This window comes from Primulina eburnea, chromosome 7 (genome assembly GCF_022965805.1).
Source record: "Primulina eburnea isolate SZY01 chromosome 7, ASM2296580v1, whole genome shotgun sequence".
NCBI lineage: Eukaryota > Viridiplantae > Streptophyta > Magnoliopsida > Lamiales > Gesneriaceae > Primulina > Primulina eburnea.
Window position 1 is genome coordinate 2,639,611 of NC_133107.1, and position 17,229 is coordinate 2,656,839.

The 17,229-nt window shown below is 37.5% G+C and overlaps 2 protein-coding genes across 4 annotated transcripts; both read right to left on the reverse strand.

The window, feature by feature from the left end:
• Positions 1-910: 910 nt before the first annotated feature.
• On the reverse strand, positions 911-2,954 carry LOC140836582 (DNA-directed RNA polymerases II, IV and V subunit 12). The gene is made up of 3 exons (XM_073202206.1): positions 2,791-2,954; positions 2,582-2,674; positions 911-1,096 (listed from the first exon to the last, which is right to left on the reverse strand). The coding sequence occupies exons 1-3, from the start codon at positions 2,828-2,830 to the stop codon at positions 1,074-1,076; spliced, it is 156 nt and encodes a 51-aa protein (XP_073058307.1). The 5' UTR covers positions 2,831-2,954; the 3' UTR covers positions 911-1,073.
• Positions 2,955-5,159: 2,205 nt separating this feature from the next.
• LOC140836583 (uncharacterized) lies at positions 5,160-16,343 on the reverse strand. 3 transcript variants are annotated; one of them, XM_073202209.1, is made up of 8 exons: positions 16,127-16,343; positions 14,988-15,237; positions 10,583-10,706; positions 8,540-8,880; positions 6,683-8,450; positions 6,061-6,317; positions 5,641-5,737; positions 5,160-5,414 (listed from the first exon to the last, which is right to left on the reverse strand). In XM_073202209.1, the coding sequence occupies exons 1-7, from the start codon at positions 16,222-16,224 to the stop codon at positions 5,666-5,668; spliced, it is 2,910 nt and encodes a 969-aa protein (XP_073058310.1). In that variant the 5' UTR covers positions 16,225-16,343; the 3' UTR covers positions 5,160-5,414; positions 5,641-5,665. The 3 variants fall into 3 exon arrangements, with proteins under 3 accessions (XP_073058310.1, XP_073058311.1, XP_073058308.1); XM_073202210.1 differs by having other exon boundaries at positions 5,160-5,501; XM_073202207.1 differs by having other exon boundaries at positions 5,160-5,737.
• Positions 16,344-17,229: the final 886 nt, after the last annotated feature.

Consider the following 17,229-nt stretch of genomic DNA (forward strand, 5'->3'; position numbering starts at 1 on the left):
TTGTGAGTTAAGTCAAATATCAATTTTTTAAGGTTAATCGAGTTATACTAATAATTTTATAGAGATTTATAAAAAATATTTATATAATTATCATATTATATAATATATAAAAATAAATAAAAATATTTATTTGATTTTAGGGTTGACAACATAATTTTTTTTTTTAATTTTTATGAGTGACGTAATTCTATAAAAATTGAGAAATTTTCCCCTTCGTTTCGAATACTGAGGTTATATCTCTACATGCTTATAACTGTTTAATCGGTTTTTGAATGTTAGAAACGTGTTTAATTGTAGGATATTAATTTGAAGAACACAACCAATATTACAAAGATAGAGCAATTTATAACCCCAATTGCAATAAATAAATAAAAATATTTGAACTTACTTTTTACCCATTTTATTTTTTAAAAGATGATATGTTACCTGTTTCGTGTTTAAAGAAATTGACATCGCATGGTGTGGGTTAAATTTGATCGAATGGTGGGGAAGCAAGTGGAAACTTTCATAGAAAAGAGGGAGAAGTAGGTTGCACATGAAATAATAGATCTCACAGCGAAGTTTGGTTTATGGTTTAAGATTGTCGCCGCCCTAAGTCACCAACCATGTCTCAATCAAATTCAATCATAATTTGGAGAACTTTCATATATTAAAATAATATTTATCGAGATATTTTTTTCTTGACCCTTCTGAATCTCGAACATCTGGATCCCAACACTTGTAGATCGGGAGGGAAAAAATTTTCTAATTCTTATCGAGACGAAGAACGTGTGGATGGTTGCACGACGGATGGGTACCTACCCAATCCCACCCCCAATTTCATCCCTTCTCCAAAACTCTGAACCTTTTGGGTGAAGCACAAATTTCAGTCGAGTTTTAAGTCTCGAAAATTAAATAAATTAACAAATGATGAAAAATAACTAGCATGAAGATCCCCAATAAGAGAATTGTTTACGGATTCAAATATTTTACAGTAGTAAAGAACCCGTTGATACAATCACCAGAAAAATAATGTTATAAGATTATTTTCAGGTGCGGTTAAAATATCGAGAGTTGAGTTGCTTCATCCAACTTCAACGAGCTTCATATTGGACAACTGCATGGATTGGACAGAAACGGAGTCACCATATAAAATCTGAGAGAAACAATCACTGAAACAGTATATTATAATAACAGTATATTATTAATTAATTACAATGGAAAAATATCACCAGGATATGATAGCCCATTGAAATGTTATTCCCTAATAACAACATTTAGACCAGAAACAAGGACGGGAGAGGGGTGTATGATGCTGAGATTGGGAAAGGGAAGTTTGATTTAAAGAGGAAGGGGGGAGGATCTGTGCTAGTAAAATGGAAAAGGGGTGTATGATGCTGAGATTGATGATAGCTCTGAAATGAGGAATCACTGCTTCTTGGGAAGAGGATGATATAGTGAAGAGGATATTATGAGGAGAAGACACAATTTACCTTCTAAAGGAAACGAGTAAAATCGCACAACAAAGAATCACTTCTCAACAGGATCAACTCATTCAACACTTCAGCAAGCAATTTGCGAAAGCATAAAACAATTAATTTCCACAGAAAGCTCCTCAATGAATTTAAGGATATGAAAAAAGTAAGAAGCGTAAAAAAGATCAACCATTTCGTAGGAGAGCATTTGAACGATTGCAGCAATGGAATGCAAAAATTGCATTAAGACTCAGGGCTACAATTTCATTTATAAAGGAACAGATTTCAACTCGCTAAGCTTTTGCAAGTATGATAAATTTGCATCAAGGTTCATTTTATCCAAAACACGGTTCACAGAACTCCACGGAAATATTCACAGCATAGCCTTCTTTATTGTTCCCCAAACATACCAACAAAAAGAAGAGTATAAACTATAAACAATACTTTTACCATTTTCTTCGCCCCATAAATCACCTCTATGTTCACCATCTCAACACAAATATCAAAGTTCAACTCTCATTGCATAACATTCAACAATATTATCGCTCTTAATAACATCAGTGGAAACACTAAAAAATTAATTACAATTTGTTACAAAACACATATAAATAGTGTTTTCAGGCAGGTTCAATTGAATTTGAATTTGAAATCATCGAACCAAAGCCATGCTGAAACATGTTCAAAAGGTTAAAATTATTTTATACAATAGCACATTGCAAAATTTCAATATGTTTATACTATTTTATAAAAATATTTAAAAATTCACGAGCTCGCATGTTCAAACCATAGAAAAATCTATCTGGGAAGAGCCAATATTAAGCTCAAACAAAAATAGGGAAGACTGCGTAACTCAATCAGAAAATAAATTAGCATTTGATCATCAAGCTGTGATCAAAACTAGCACAAATTTGAATAAAAATATTCAAGTGTCACTGAGGTCAACTAGCTCAATCATAGATTCATAATGCTAATGGAACATTACAATTCAGATGAAAATATTAAAATTCACATTATAAAATTCGATAAAGAAGATTAATCAAGGGCCAAAATAGAATCCAACATACAGAAAGTGTTTAACGATAAAATTAAATATTTGAAGTTCATCATATTGGGTTCAAAATAATTACTTCTGCGTGTGCGTTTCTTGTAAAGAATACGGTAACCGCATTCACGGCACTGAATCACGTCCCCTGGCTTCAGAGTGTTCTCTTGCCCGCAATCTGCAATCCCCAATTCAAATTTATCATAAATACAAAAAAAACACACACACACAGAGTTGAACGCATAAAGAACCAATCAACATGAACGCAGGTAACAGCAATAGATTAATCAGTGCCTCCACAGATATAGCTAACTGGTTCCGGTTGAGGATCCATTTGGAGTGACGATCAAAGACGGTGAACGCTTTAGGGTTTGAAACGTTGATGGGGGGACGGAGGTTTAATTCGCAATGGCCAAATTCAATTACCCCTCGTATATTTCATTGACCGCGATAAATAAATATAATAAATTATTATTATTATTATTATTATTTTTTACCGTGAAAAATTCTTGTAATTTATTGAATAAGAGTCAGATCCTTGATTACAAGATTAATCAACCAAAAAAAAAATCTCCACACTTCCAAACAAATGGGGAAGGGGAGGAAGAGGCAAAAAATGCAATAGAATGTACAACATGATTTGCAGTCCGACGAACATGCCTAAGAGAAGGGCTCCCTAGCAGAGACAGTAGACCACGGATATCAGACGCTAGGGCCCCAGTGTAACTACGATTCTCTTCTACACCAATGACTGCTTGCACGATGAGGAGAGAATCAGATGTAATAAGATGAATCCCGATGTTATGATCCCTTGAAATGTTAACACCAACTAGAATAGCTAGTAGTTCAGCAAAAGTAATCGAGGAAGGCTTCTCAATCTTCTGACCAAAGACAAGAATCGGTTGTCTCTCATGGTTCCTGATAATCCCACTAAGAGCATATCTATTGGTGCCTTCATTAAAAGCTGCATCAACATCTAGGCGTAGGGTATTCACCAGGGGAGCAATCCAAGATCTAGGAGAGCAAATTGGATCTGTGAGGAGGCAAGCCTTAGGGCTTGGCGTGACGATTGAAAGTCTGCCAGAAGGCTTGAGCTCCACTCCACATTGAAAGCAAGGGGATCCACTTTCGGACTATGAGTAAGACGAAGCCTCTCACACCAAATAGCCCAAGATCGCATCACAAATATCTCGAACTCATCCTTGCTTAGCTTTTCAGACATCCAGAGTGATATGTCCTGGGCATCCAAATGGTGAGTTTGTTTTAAGATCTGCCAGAAGCCGGTACCTTTCCAGCAGTGCTTAATGGCCGAACAGGAGAAAAGAGCGTGGGCAGTCGAGTCACAAGAGGCATGGCATAAGGGACACGATCCAACAACTGGGACATGGTGAGCCCGCAAATTCTGCTGCGTGGGGATAATATTCTGTAGAACACTCCACCAAAAAACCCGGACTTTCGGAGGAATATTGAGAGACCAAAGAAGCCGCCATTCATTGACAAAATGTGGAGCCGAGGTGGAGGGGTGAGAATCAAAAAAACCAATCTCTGCCTTGTTGCCACTCCGAACTGAATATTTGCCCATAGGGTCAATGGCCCAAAACCTAAAATCAGCTTTTGAGTAGGAAAGAGTGGGATCGATAGTATATCCTTGACTAAGTGAGGTGGGAAGAGGTTATGGATAATATCCTCATTCCAAGTATCTCCGTCCAATAGAGAGCTCACGGAAGAGAAATTTTCAGAGTTAACAAGGACATGTGTCAGGCACGACGACCCAGGAATCCAACGCTCCCCAAAGGTTGCAATCTTCGAACCGTCCCCCACTTTCCAACAAAGACCCCTTTCCAAAAGCGGCCTGCTCCACACTAAAGATCACCTAGATATAGGACTGGTTATTGCCAAGAGGAGCTTTCATAATATCAAGATCCCGAAAGTATCTAGCTTTCAAGACTCGAGCAAGTAAGGATCCCGGGTCAGTAATTAGTTATTGTTTTGAGAAATGTGATATTTTGGCATATATTCGAACCTTCATTAAGGTAGATAGGATGTGCATCAAATCGGGAAACCGAAATTTTTTTCTATCAAAATTCGGTTCTATAAATTTGGTTTTAAATTTTTATCAAACAAAAAATCATTTGAATCGATTTGATTAAGGTTATATTTTGAAAAATTAATTTAACCAATTCACCGATTTACTACACATATTTAATTTAAATTATATTTAGCCATAGGAAAGAAGTTATATATGTATGTTTTTTTTCTTGGGCATGTAGAAAAGGATCTTTAGCCATGGAAATTGACTACAAAATAATTTTTTTTAAGAGTAAGTATTTTATAAGATGATCTCACATATCCATATCCATAAGATATGCACACTTGATTCATTTTTGGAGTTAAATTAATAATTTTGACATAAAAAATAATATAATTTTATAACTCGGATAAGAGATTTGTCGTATAAAATTGACTCATGCACGATTTTCTCAAGGGTTTTTGTATTTTTTTTAAAGTAAATGTAGATATATAATTAAATATTAGCCCAAGATTTTGAGTTCAGAATGTCGTTTCAGAAAAATTTATAAAAGAACACAGAAAAATATGGAAAATGAAACTAGAGCAAAACAAATATCTTCATATATTTTTAAAAAAATCATGCAAATACTTGGGGATTGAAACCAGGAGTCTTGGATTACAGTTCACAAAACCAAGTACCATGTCTCTCCATAGTTGAACAATACACCAAACCTTCATTTAACAAAGCTTCAGAATTGAAGAAAATGTGGTGGAGGCACAAGGGTCCCTTGTATCTAAAACTAATAACAGTTTATAAAATTTTGGTTTCAACTAAACAAAAAACCACGAAAAACAACAGATAACTTCTACACCGCATGAGCTCCGACTGATCTCTGGATAATCACAAACTGCAAGCTCGTAAAAATTATATTTGTCATGCTTCTTTACAAATCGAATACAGCAAATTTTAGATATACCACCGTGGGACTAGTTACCTTGCAATGCCACGGCAGGAAAAAAATAGTTAAATTCAAGACAAAATGAAGTACGGTTAGCGAATCAATTAAGAAAATAGTTCAAGTTTTTTCGATCCAGTTTTTTTCAGGAGTAGTTATCTATTGACGAGGATGTTACCAAGTTTTGGATCTTTGTTCCAAATTCATTTTCTGCCACGGCTCTTGCTGAGAGACTGGCGCGCCAAGAGTTTTCGACCAGGAGTTAGATGGTCATCCTGCAAATTGTGCCAGGTGATAAAGTAGTTTCCTACAAATACGAGTATGGTGACATAGAGAGGCCTGGCTAAGACAGGCTCAAGGGTACATATAATTTTCAGAATCCAGTTTTAACAAGCTAAAAAATCAAATCACTAACGCAGGCAAATGAAGGTGAAGAAAATCGCGCAAATGAAGAAGGTGAAGAAAATCGCACGCAAATTTCTATTTCCACATCCTATCATTTGAGAAATGGATTTGTAATTTCTCGAAATTTTTACAGGTTATATAAATAGATGGGGCAACAGAAGCAGACCAAAAATAGGATATTCGAATCACAAACCTTATACATGGAAGCTGCTGATTCTGACTCCACCGTTTGGACCGGAACGTGTCCTTGTGCTTGGAAAGCGTCCAAAGCATCTAAAGTCAGCTGCCAACCACAAAGCGCTAAAGAAACAGCAGTGGAACTAGAGCCGCTGCTGCTACCACACCCTGCTGCCGCAACATCACCATTCACCCAAGGACAGAAGTAATTATGATGCTTAATTGGATCAAATTCAATTGCTTCATCATAGTTACTTTCGCCATTGGGAGGCCCTACCAACGATCCAAATAACAAAAATACCTTGTTACTAAGGTTGAGCTAATACCGACATAAAGGTTCCTATAATCAGCGATATAATATAAAAAGTAAGCAATTGATAATTGAAGCATATCAAGAACTGGCTTTGGTGCAACCATTCTCAAGCACGATGCAGAAGATCGGGATCATACAACAAACACGGAAGAGTATCCAGAAATTGGAACTTACCATCCGCAATCACATTTTTTTTTCAAACTTGGCTGCCACCTTAAAATGTGAAGATAATGGATTCTATTATCAACATAAGCCTACAAAAGTCTGATCAATATATTACCCCTGCAGCAGTTAAATGACGTTCGTCAAAAGCTTAACAACATACCTGTCTCACTTGCAACCAAATTTCCAGATTCAACATATCCACCATCATCAGTTGTCTTGGCAGCCTGAGTAACTTCTTCCTTGGATGCTTCAAACCCAGAGCATAAAATGGCATTGCAAGAAACAGAAGGATGAGGACTATTCTGATGGGGAGTGGCCCTCATGCTACTGGTCTTTTCACCACTCTCAAAAGATTCTGCCTTGGCCGAGCCAATGATTTTGGAGCCACTATCCGCCCTTCCTATAGATCGAGACATCAGATCCTGACTGTCACCATGAGGATCCTCGCGATCCATTTCCTCGGGTACAAAATCACCCATTACCCCAGGATCTGGAGCAATTTCCCCTGTCTGACCCTGGGCATCTGTTATCTCAGCAACAGGTTCTACATCAGCGACAATGCTATCAGTTCGATAGACAGAAGCATCTGTTCCATGAATTTCAGCTTCATGGCTAGCGCCCATTCCAACACTTCCTCCGCTAATTCCAAAGCTGGGACCATCTCTGCCTTGTCCAGTAGCAGTATCAGCATTCACGACTTCTTCTTCGTTTGTGCTGCTAACACCCATTTCACCAGCACTTCTGACAACAGCTGGGCAAGTACTCTGCTGTGCTTGATTACTATAGTTCAATTCAGATGTCTCGATGGGATCTGTGTTCTTGACCGTAGATGTAGAAGGCAAATGTATGTCGTCGAAGTCTCCTGGAAAGTTCTCGACACTTTCCATAGAATCATTATCTGCACTATGATAGATGGTGTCCATAGCAATAACAGAGGAGACATGTGTTGAATCTCTAGTGGATGGATTACCAATTAAATGATCGTGTCCAAGATCAAAAAAATCATCTTTAGGAGCATAATCGCCGAAATCAAAACCAAACAACTGGCTAGGACCAGCACCAGAAGAAACTTTTGTGTATGATGACAGGCGGGGCTCAACGATATCGGAGTCACGAGAACGCTTTGAAGGGCCAGCAGAGTACTGCTTACCATCATTGACTTCATCACCATCACGGTCAATCACAGTTCCTTCGATGCTATCTGCCTGTTGCATAAATAATGGTGGAATGTCAACTGTGCTTCCACCTTCATCTATGTTCCGCTTGCGAGAACTGGGACCATGTGATTCGTATGAGGCAGCACGATCTCCAACCTCACTGCTAGAGGGTTGACCGGTCAGTAACTCTCTGCCTATATGCACATGATGGTATTGATTAGACACAACGGCCACGTTCAGCCGTGAAGATGACACCCCAGCTGATATAGTGAGATTCAGATCTACTCCGATATTTGACAATGATTTTCCTTCACCAGTTTCAGCTTCATCAGGGTCCTCTGCATGCTCTTTTCTGGTACCATCTGCAGCAACCCATCCACTAATGCCACTCGCTGCACTTATTCCGCGCGTCAGTGCCATCTTCTTGCTGGTTTCAGGAACATCAATATTATTGGGAACATAACAAGCAGGACGTGAGATAGTGAGGAAGTCCCAAATTCTAACTGTTGCACCACATAAGCTACAATCCAACAAAGGGGATCTCGATAGACCTTTAGACTTGTTAACAGTCATTTCATTTATGGTGTTATCCTTTTTTGAGGAAGAACACAATGCTTTCTTTACACGGACAGGATCACGAGGAGGACCATGATATATTGATGGACCAATTGAGCATCCATTTCTAGCTGATTGAGCAGAATGTTCTTCACAATCCTGAACATTTGGAAGCCACCTCGGTTCCCATCCACACAGGCTTATCAACTTCTGAGCCTACAATATTAGTATAACTTCAATCAAATGCCATTTGTCAGGAAGAGCGTAAAAACAAAATTAACCCTAAATCTCCATTTGTTAATTACTCGAGAGTATGTGAAAAAATCTTCTCTGGAGTTATCAGCTCCAAATATAATCTCCAACTTAATGCCAGATTCACTGCCTGAAAACAGGGACTGAGCCATTAATCGTTCAATTTCTGGGCCCCTTGATGCCTTCATTTGCACAATCGCAGATACAGCCACAACAGGAAGTGAGGTAAACTGGAGTAATCCATCACAACGGTCCTTGTAACCACCAATAAGTGCTGATGGTGGAGTTGGCGGGAACTGCACTAAACTATCTGCACAGCAGTTTCCTGTCCATGGACAAGTAATTTTATGCCCTTCATCAAGTCTCTTGGCAAATTCTTCCCCAGCACCATCAGCTACCACAGAAGACAAAAACATGAGTAGAGCAATGTGTAACTAACAAAAACAAAAAAACCTTTTTTCTGGTCAAAGAAGCAACCAAAGCCTACTAAAGATGATGATGAGTTGCTAAGAATATATAATAAACAATGCAGAACGAGAGTATCACTAATTAATCTAATTCATATAATAACAAAACTTGGGTCAAAGTTATAAGCATAAAAGTTCATCCCTCATCCTCATAGTAGTTTTGCAGGCCATTGGAATCTTGAAACTATATTATCAATGGAAAAACAAAGAAATTCAATGACACAAACCAAAAGACAAGCCAATTTGGTGCAAAAAAAATAAAATTACTATCTTCAGGACAACTATCACCAGACAATGCCTGGCATTTCAGGAATTATATAGACAGTTGATGATTACCAGAAAATTTAGGCCTAAATATATTATATTCTGGAGGCTAATGAATATTATTAGCTGGTGACAACAGCCAAATAAGGGATGTAGCCCCTCTTCATCAACAAGGGACCTACTAGAATAAAAATAAACCTTTCCAAGTCATGGAATTTTCTATGTATATGACAAATATGCAGAACGCCAAGGCATTAGCTTACCTTTCTAAAAAAGTTAAATAACAAATAGTAATGCCTATGAAATCTTTATTGCTCGATTTAGGGAGATTTAGTATGGAAAATCATGTTAAAATGGAAAGCAATTTGAGCACAGGCCAAGTTCCACAGTACAATTCACAACTTAATTTAAAGAGAGAAAAGGGGGGCCAAGTTCCACAGTACAATTCACAACTTAATTTAAAGAGAGAAAAGGGGGGTTCAGCTACACCTTAACAAGTGTACCAGTTCTTAGTAATCAGAAATAAATTTTAAGCGGTAAATAAGCAGCAGTGCTTCAGTATTCAGTTGAGCGTCAAGTTTGCTTAGCTTCACTCTTTTCAGCCAATTTTAGCAGTCTTCTATAAAATAAGTTGTTTGAGTCATCTTCCACTTAGATCGGATACAGCACGCCAGGACTCCAATATCATTTACAGCAGCACAATAACAACCAGCATACGAATTATACATATGCCAGGGGAACCTTACTAGCTGCAAGATGGAGACTGAGAGGTTTATAGGAACTGAGAAAACCCATAAAAGTTAAAAATCTTGTCCAATGAACAAACAACACCCAATTGAATTTCCTCCACGATGATTGTTTGACTGGTTTGAACTCTGAATGTTGGTTATACATCTAAGTGAATAGCCAAAATGACTGAGTAGCTCGTAGATGTAGAATAGCCAAAATGACTGAGTAGCTCCATGGTCACACAGAAAACTGATTCCCCAAATTGTGAGTATAGTTTCAGATAAGAACTTGCATAATAAATCAGCAAATATTACATTGATCAAATACATCTCCTTTTTCCCTTTCTTCGTCTTTTTTTTGTGGGGAGGGGCACAACGCAGTCCGTAGACTTATGAATTTTCAATATATATAGTATAATTGGACTTGGCAGACACATGTTCAATATCTAATAAGAAATAGAACTTCTACGATTCAGATTAAACATCATCAAATTGTTGAAAAACTTTCTCAAATGAATCCTCGGACTTCATAATTTACTTGAACCTGGTCTACTACCAACAACAGAAGCTAAATAACAATCTAAAATCTTGCATATTTGAGGCATGTACATAGTCAAAAGCTAACAGCATGAATCACCTTGAGAAGGAGTCCAGGTAGTTGATGAAACAAACTTCAAAATTGCACCACAAGATTCACATTCAATTTTATCAACTCCTGCACTCACCCAGCCTCTTCGGGCGCAGGCCAGTGAACCAGCAGCCTGATCAAGGTTGATACAAAGAAATGACAGGTATAAAAGATGGAGTATAGAACAAATAGGCTAGCATAAGGAAAACTATACATGGAGAAGACCACATTAAATGGAATTTGATGGAGTGTGCTTATTTTCCTTCTGTCCCTATAATTTTAATCTGCTAGATTCACTAGAAATTAGTATCTTTTTGTGACCCAAACCCAAGCATAGTTGGACTACATGTGTAGATCATCCTACTTCCAAAGTAATAATTACTGCAAATGTATCTAATGTTTTCCACATTGACCAAAACCAAGTCGCTTGACTTTCCACACCCTAACCAGTATCCTCACTAGATTTGGCGACCAAAGCCAACAATCTATCCCTACTTTGATCTTTCTTTTTGAGACCGCATGGTTTCCAACTTACACAAATGAAACAATAGGCTGAGGAAACAATACTCGTAAAATCATTCTGACATATAATTGCTTATTAAATCAATAAACATACATCAGTTTATGTACAAGTATATCACCCTTAAAGATAAGGAAAATATCCTAATCAAGAATAAATTACGGCTACAATAAAATCCCTACAAGTTACGGATTATAATCTATCTAATCCCATAAAATCTGTATCAATATTCTTTCCAACAAATCCATATCTTTTTTTTATATAGGAAACATAACAATATTATTAATAATAAAATTTACAATACAAGCAGTGGACTAGTGGTCCACTACGACGAAAATGTAGATCATAATTTCTTAACAATACACAACTGACAAATCTCTTAGAACATCTAATGTAGTCAATCCCTGAAACAGTTTATCCGCTACTATCCAATTTGCTATTGAGAGCTTGATCTTCCCCCAGCAATCTTCCGTGTTTTCTTCCATATCTTCAAATATTCTTCGATTTCTCTCCAACCACACTGCCCAACTAATCCCATGAATCAAGACTTTCCAAAAAAAATTTGCTCTTTTGCCCAGCAAATGACCAAGATCCGTTGTAAACAAATCTTGAGTTGTTTTCGGTACCACCCAAACCAGTCGCATTTCTTCCAAAGCCTTAGCCCACAACGCATGAGTAAACTTGCAATGAATAAACAAATGATCTTGTGTTTCGACATCCTTGCGACACAAAACACACCAGTTGGGACAAAGAGCACAATTAGGATATCTCTTTTGTATCACCTCGGATGTAGGTAATTTTGCAATGACGGCCGTCCATGAGAAAATTTGAATTTTGGAAGGAATTGGAGATTTCCAAATGATTTTGAAGATTTTGAAATCTCGTGCACCCGTACTATCCTTAAAGAAAGATTGGAAAAAAGATTTGACCGTGAACTTCTCAGATGAATCCCCTCCCATTGTTGGAAATCCTCCACCCCCTCAACCAATCTCACCCCCTCCAAAATGCTTGAAAGCGATGATAATTGAGCGATCGACGAAAATGCAAATCCCAAGAAAAATCATGAGATGGATTATCAAAAAATCCAAAGTAAGATATAGGCAGATTACGAACCGAAGATAGCTGATACAAAGAAGGAAACAAATCACAGAAAGAAGAATCTCCCAACCAAATATCCTCCCAAAACCTGATTTTAGTCCCCCCTAACCATGACACGTATTAATCGGTGATAAGTCGTGTATGTCGATGAAATGAATTTCCACGGACATCTAAAAGTAACATTCTTCGCCAATCCTGCATCCCAACCATTTCCTTGTAACCCATACTTACTCTTTATTATTCTTTTCCACAACACTTCATTCCCAACGTTGAACCTCCACCACCATTTTCCCAATAACGCCGTATTTCTCAAACATAGGTTTCCGAGACCTAACCCGCCTTTGTCCTTCGGTCTACAAACTTTTTCTCAACTAACCATATGACAATGTGATTCTCCATCATTCCCATCCAAAGGAAGTCTCTCATTAATTTCTCCATCGTCTCCGCCACTCCTTTCGGAACCTTAAATAAAGACAAGAAGTATATAGGCACAGCAGTCAAAACCGAAGCTATCAATGATACTCTTCCCCTTTTTGACAAGAAAGCCTTTTTCCAGGTTGCCAACTTTCTAGTACCAACAAATCCATATCTTGACACTCCTCCCTCAAGATAGTGAATGGATGACGTCATTCCAAGCTTGATAACCATTTGCTGGAAGGTGTTACTCGGTTGCCTTTTTGTAAGAATATCTGCCAATTGATCTTTAGATGAGATTTATAGTCTGCAAATCAGTCCTTTATCCAACTTCTCCTTTATAAAGTGTCCCGAACTGTATTAATTTCCGCTACCGGAGCAAAAGTTATCACGTAATCAATGCCATAGGTCTGAGTATATCCTTCCGAACCAATTGAGCCTTGTATCTTTCCACTTAACCATCTGACTTGTATTTAACAGTCAACACCCATTTACATCCAATCATTTTCTTCCGTTTAGGCATCTCAACCAAATCCCATGTTTTAGTTCATTACATCGCTTCCATTTCTACTTTTATGGCATTCTCCCACTTCTCATTTCCTAATGCTTCAATTAAATTTCTGGGAACGGGAATGGAGTGAAGATTGGTAGAAAGGCTTTATGGTTTTGTGCTAAATTCTGGTAGGATAGGAAAGTATGCATGATTGAACCATAGCTCGAATAGGAGAAGATAGAACATTCTTGACTAAACTGTCAAGTCTTGGCCTTCTAGAATAAACTTGTAGTGGCTGCGTAAAATCTTGAGTTCCTCGTTCCTTTATCGTTTCGTTAGGGTTTGAATTATCAATGAATGCTGATGGCGTAGTGATGGGATAGATAGGCTAGGAAATTCAAAGGAAAACTTTTCGTGTTCTCTAGTTTGCCCCTATTGTGCGGATGAATGTGAACAAACGCAACACTGCTGAAGATTCTTGGAATCAAATTGTTTAAGGAAGTTGGGAAAGAATTTAGTGAGAGTTTCTAAAGGGCTTTTAAAATCAAGGACTTTTGTTGGAAGTCGGTTTATGAGATAAGCTGATGTGAGGACAACCACTCCCCATAATTGCTTGGGGACATTTTTGTGAAACAAGGATGCCCTCATGACATCAAGAAGGTGGCGAAATTTTCCGTTCAGCCACCCCATTTTGTTTGGGGGTATGAACACAAGAAGATTCATGAATAATCCCTTGTTTTGGAAGAAAGGTGAAAGAGTTTGAATATGGTTGCTGGATGGAATCCCATATTCCCATATTTCCGTTCAGCCACCCCATTTTGAATATGGTTGCTTGATGGAATCCCATATTTCCTTGGCTGTACCAAAGAACACACATGTATCACTTATTTCTGGAATCATCGAATTCCACAACCACGACATCACTAGGGAATCTGTTTCATCCCATGCTGCAAAGTTTGGGTCTTTTGAATCAGGCCTTGTGCCAAGTAAATGGCTCAACTTTCCTCGTCCCTTCAATGTTGTTCAAACAAGTTGCGACAACTTCAAATAATTTTTCCATTCAATCGATATGCACAGTGAATATTTTGCAAACGATGGCTGAATGCTCAGAGGAGTGCACGTCGGCTTCAGATTTTTTTCTAGTAGTGTTTGCCATAATTGATAGAGCAGAAAACTAAGAAATCGGATTATTCTCAAGATCAGTCTGATGTTTCTGATACCATGTTAATCAACAGAGAAAAATATATATTTTCACTTATTAGATCAATGAACATACATCAGTTTATATACAAGTATACCACCCTTAAAGATAAGGAAACTATCATAATCAATAATAAATTGCAGCTACAATAAAATCCTAACGGGATTACAATCAATCTAATCCCATAAATTATGTATCTATATTATTTCCAACAAATCCATATCTTGACATGCACATTTCTAAATCTTCAATTTTCAAAAATAATAAATAAGTTAGAAGGGAAAAGCAATCAGCTCATTATACGAGGAACCCATCATTGTGCTAAGTTCAACTCATCTGTGAGGTAAGAATTCGTCGCCTTGACAATGTAATTATATAAATAAGCAGAAATATTGGAAAACTAGCTTGTTAGGTTTGTTGTCATTAATTACAATTATCCTGATTATGTAAGAATCTTTATTTGAATTTTTTCATATTAATTTTAAGCATCATAGCCTGTATCGAAGTTTAGTTTTATCATTTACAAATCCGTAATGCACATTCCTAAAACCAATTTTTGAAAACTCAAATATGAAATACTCAATGAAAGGGGAAAACACAGTTTCTTGACTGTATGAAAAAAGTATGACAAAAAAACCGGGACTTTTAATATGCCAACTGCAAGATAGCGAAGCAAGCAAGTGCAAACCTTAGGCTTTCCAAACCAATTAGAAGGTTTGAATGTCGACAGGCGCCTTAGTAGATCACCCCTTTCCCAGGGCCTGCAGGAAGGCTGCGATGAACCAAGAGCAGAACCACCAGCACTCGTGCTCAAAGATGTGTACATGGGCTGTGAACCAGCACGAGAGAGGGATCCCCCTTTCGAATTCTGCCCTTGATCAAACCAGTCCGTGCTTCCAGCATTAGTAGGAACAGCAGGAGATGATGCCCCTGCAGAACTGTTAAAAAAAGAGCAAAACAAATATAAATTAATGGTGAAGTACGGAAATAATCGATTTGAGAAAGCTAGTAGCTTGCACTCATAACCTATTCAATAAATTCAATCTTAACCAGAAATCCAGAATAAAGAGCCAACTTGTCTCCTCCTTTTTCAATAATTCACCATCAATCTCCCCAACATGGACAGATCAGTGCTTTAGGCAAAGGACACGCTCCTTCACTCGAGCACATCTGGTATTATTAAGAGACCAATCTAAACACAGATGGTTGAGGAGCAAAGTTTCTTGACAAACTATAAGCAAACTTCGAAAACTCATTCCAAATGTGTGTCAAAGTTTGCCTTAACTCAAAAATGACAACAAAGCCACGCCTGATCCTTTTAAGAAATTATGAAGCTTGAAATCATCACCGTATGCATTTAACATCAAGCCCCATTTTGACATTAAACGTTACCCATTTAAGTTTATCCTGAACACAAGTTGAGAAAAAAAGGTAAACATGGAAATGAAAACTTTTTTCTCAGAAGACAACGTTTTATCTTAGAGTCAACCAAATGGAATTCATTGCAACTTTAATTGTTGAGAATAATTGAAAACAAACAAAAAAAAAAAACCAAATTTGCACCAAAACGCAAAAAATACCACCGACAAAAACCTCATATCTAACTAGATCCAAAGATCACCAAGAAACCAGTCACACACGAGCAAAAAGCTCACACTCTAAAACCACAAATCTTCGAAACAGAACGCACAAAACATCTAAACATGCCACTCGATCGCCTTCTGAAAAATTAAATAATCATCCACAACTTATTGAAAAAAACCCGCAAAGCGTGATAGACGAATTTGGAAGCAAAAGGGCGAGGCGAGGTCAGTCAAGTAAATTCACCTGGCGGCGGGAGTCGGAGTCGGGGGAGGAGATCTGGGCGGCAACAGCGAGTCACCGGTGGAGCCTATAGCCTCGTCCTTCATAATGTCTCTGTCCATAGCGTAGCCGTAAGTATATGTGCGTGAGTGTTGTGGGTGCGTGGCCTCTCTCCACTTGGGTTACGTACTGCGAGAAAGAGACCCAGAGCAGGGATTCCTGTGTAACATGACCACGGTCCGTTCAGAACCGTGACTGTTCAAAAAGGCGATTTTTGGTGTCATTTTCTTTAATCGTACCGGTTCGGTTCATCAACTGTGGTTCATGATACGGTTGTGGTTAATCAACTATTACGATTACCGTTCAATCATTATAATTGTAAAATAATTTATAATGGAGTGAGTCTCATGTGAGACCGTCTCACGGATCATAATCTGTAAGACGAGTCAACCCTACCCATATTCACAATAAAAAGTAATTCTCTTAGCATAAAAAATAATAATTTTTCATGGGTGACCCAAATAAGAGATCTGTCTCACAAATATGACCCGTGAGACCGTCTCACAAAAATTTTTGCTTTTATAATTTCGAATATAATTTTATTTTTAAAATATCATTTTTAATGCAAAAATATTTTACAATTACAACAAACTAGTTTGAAACACTGATTTCTTAATGAGTAGGTCTTTTGTGAGACGGTCTCACGAATATTTATCTATAAGACGGATCAACCCTAACGATTTTCACAAAAAAAAAATAATACTCTTAGTATAAAAAATAATGCTTTTTAATAGATGACCCAAAATAGATATCCGTCTCACATAATACGATCTGTGAAACCGTCTCACACAAGTTTTTGTCTTTATAAATTAAATAAAGGATAAGGAAGAGTTTGAACTTTGTAAGTTGCTAGAAAAATAAAATCTCACATAATTTCCTACTTTTTAACATTTTTTACTTTTGGAATTGGAGTAGCTCAATCAATTCCATTACTTATTCTTGTAGTCATAGATCATTCGGCATGATCTCGTTCTTTGTACTCTTTTTGCAGTTTGTGTCCAATCATCTAGTAATGTTTGGGCTTCCAAAGAATATGAATTTTGTTTAGATCGTCTCGCATACAAAAT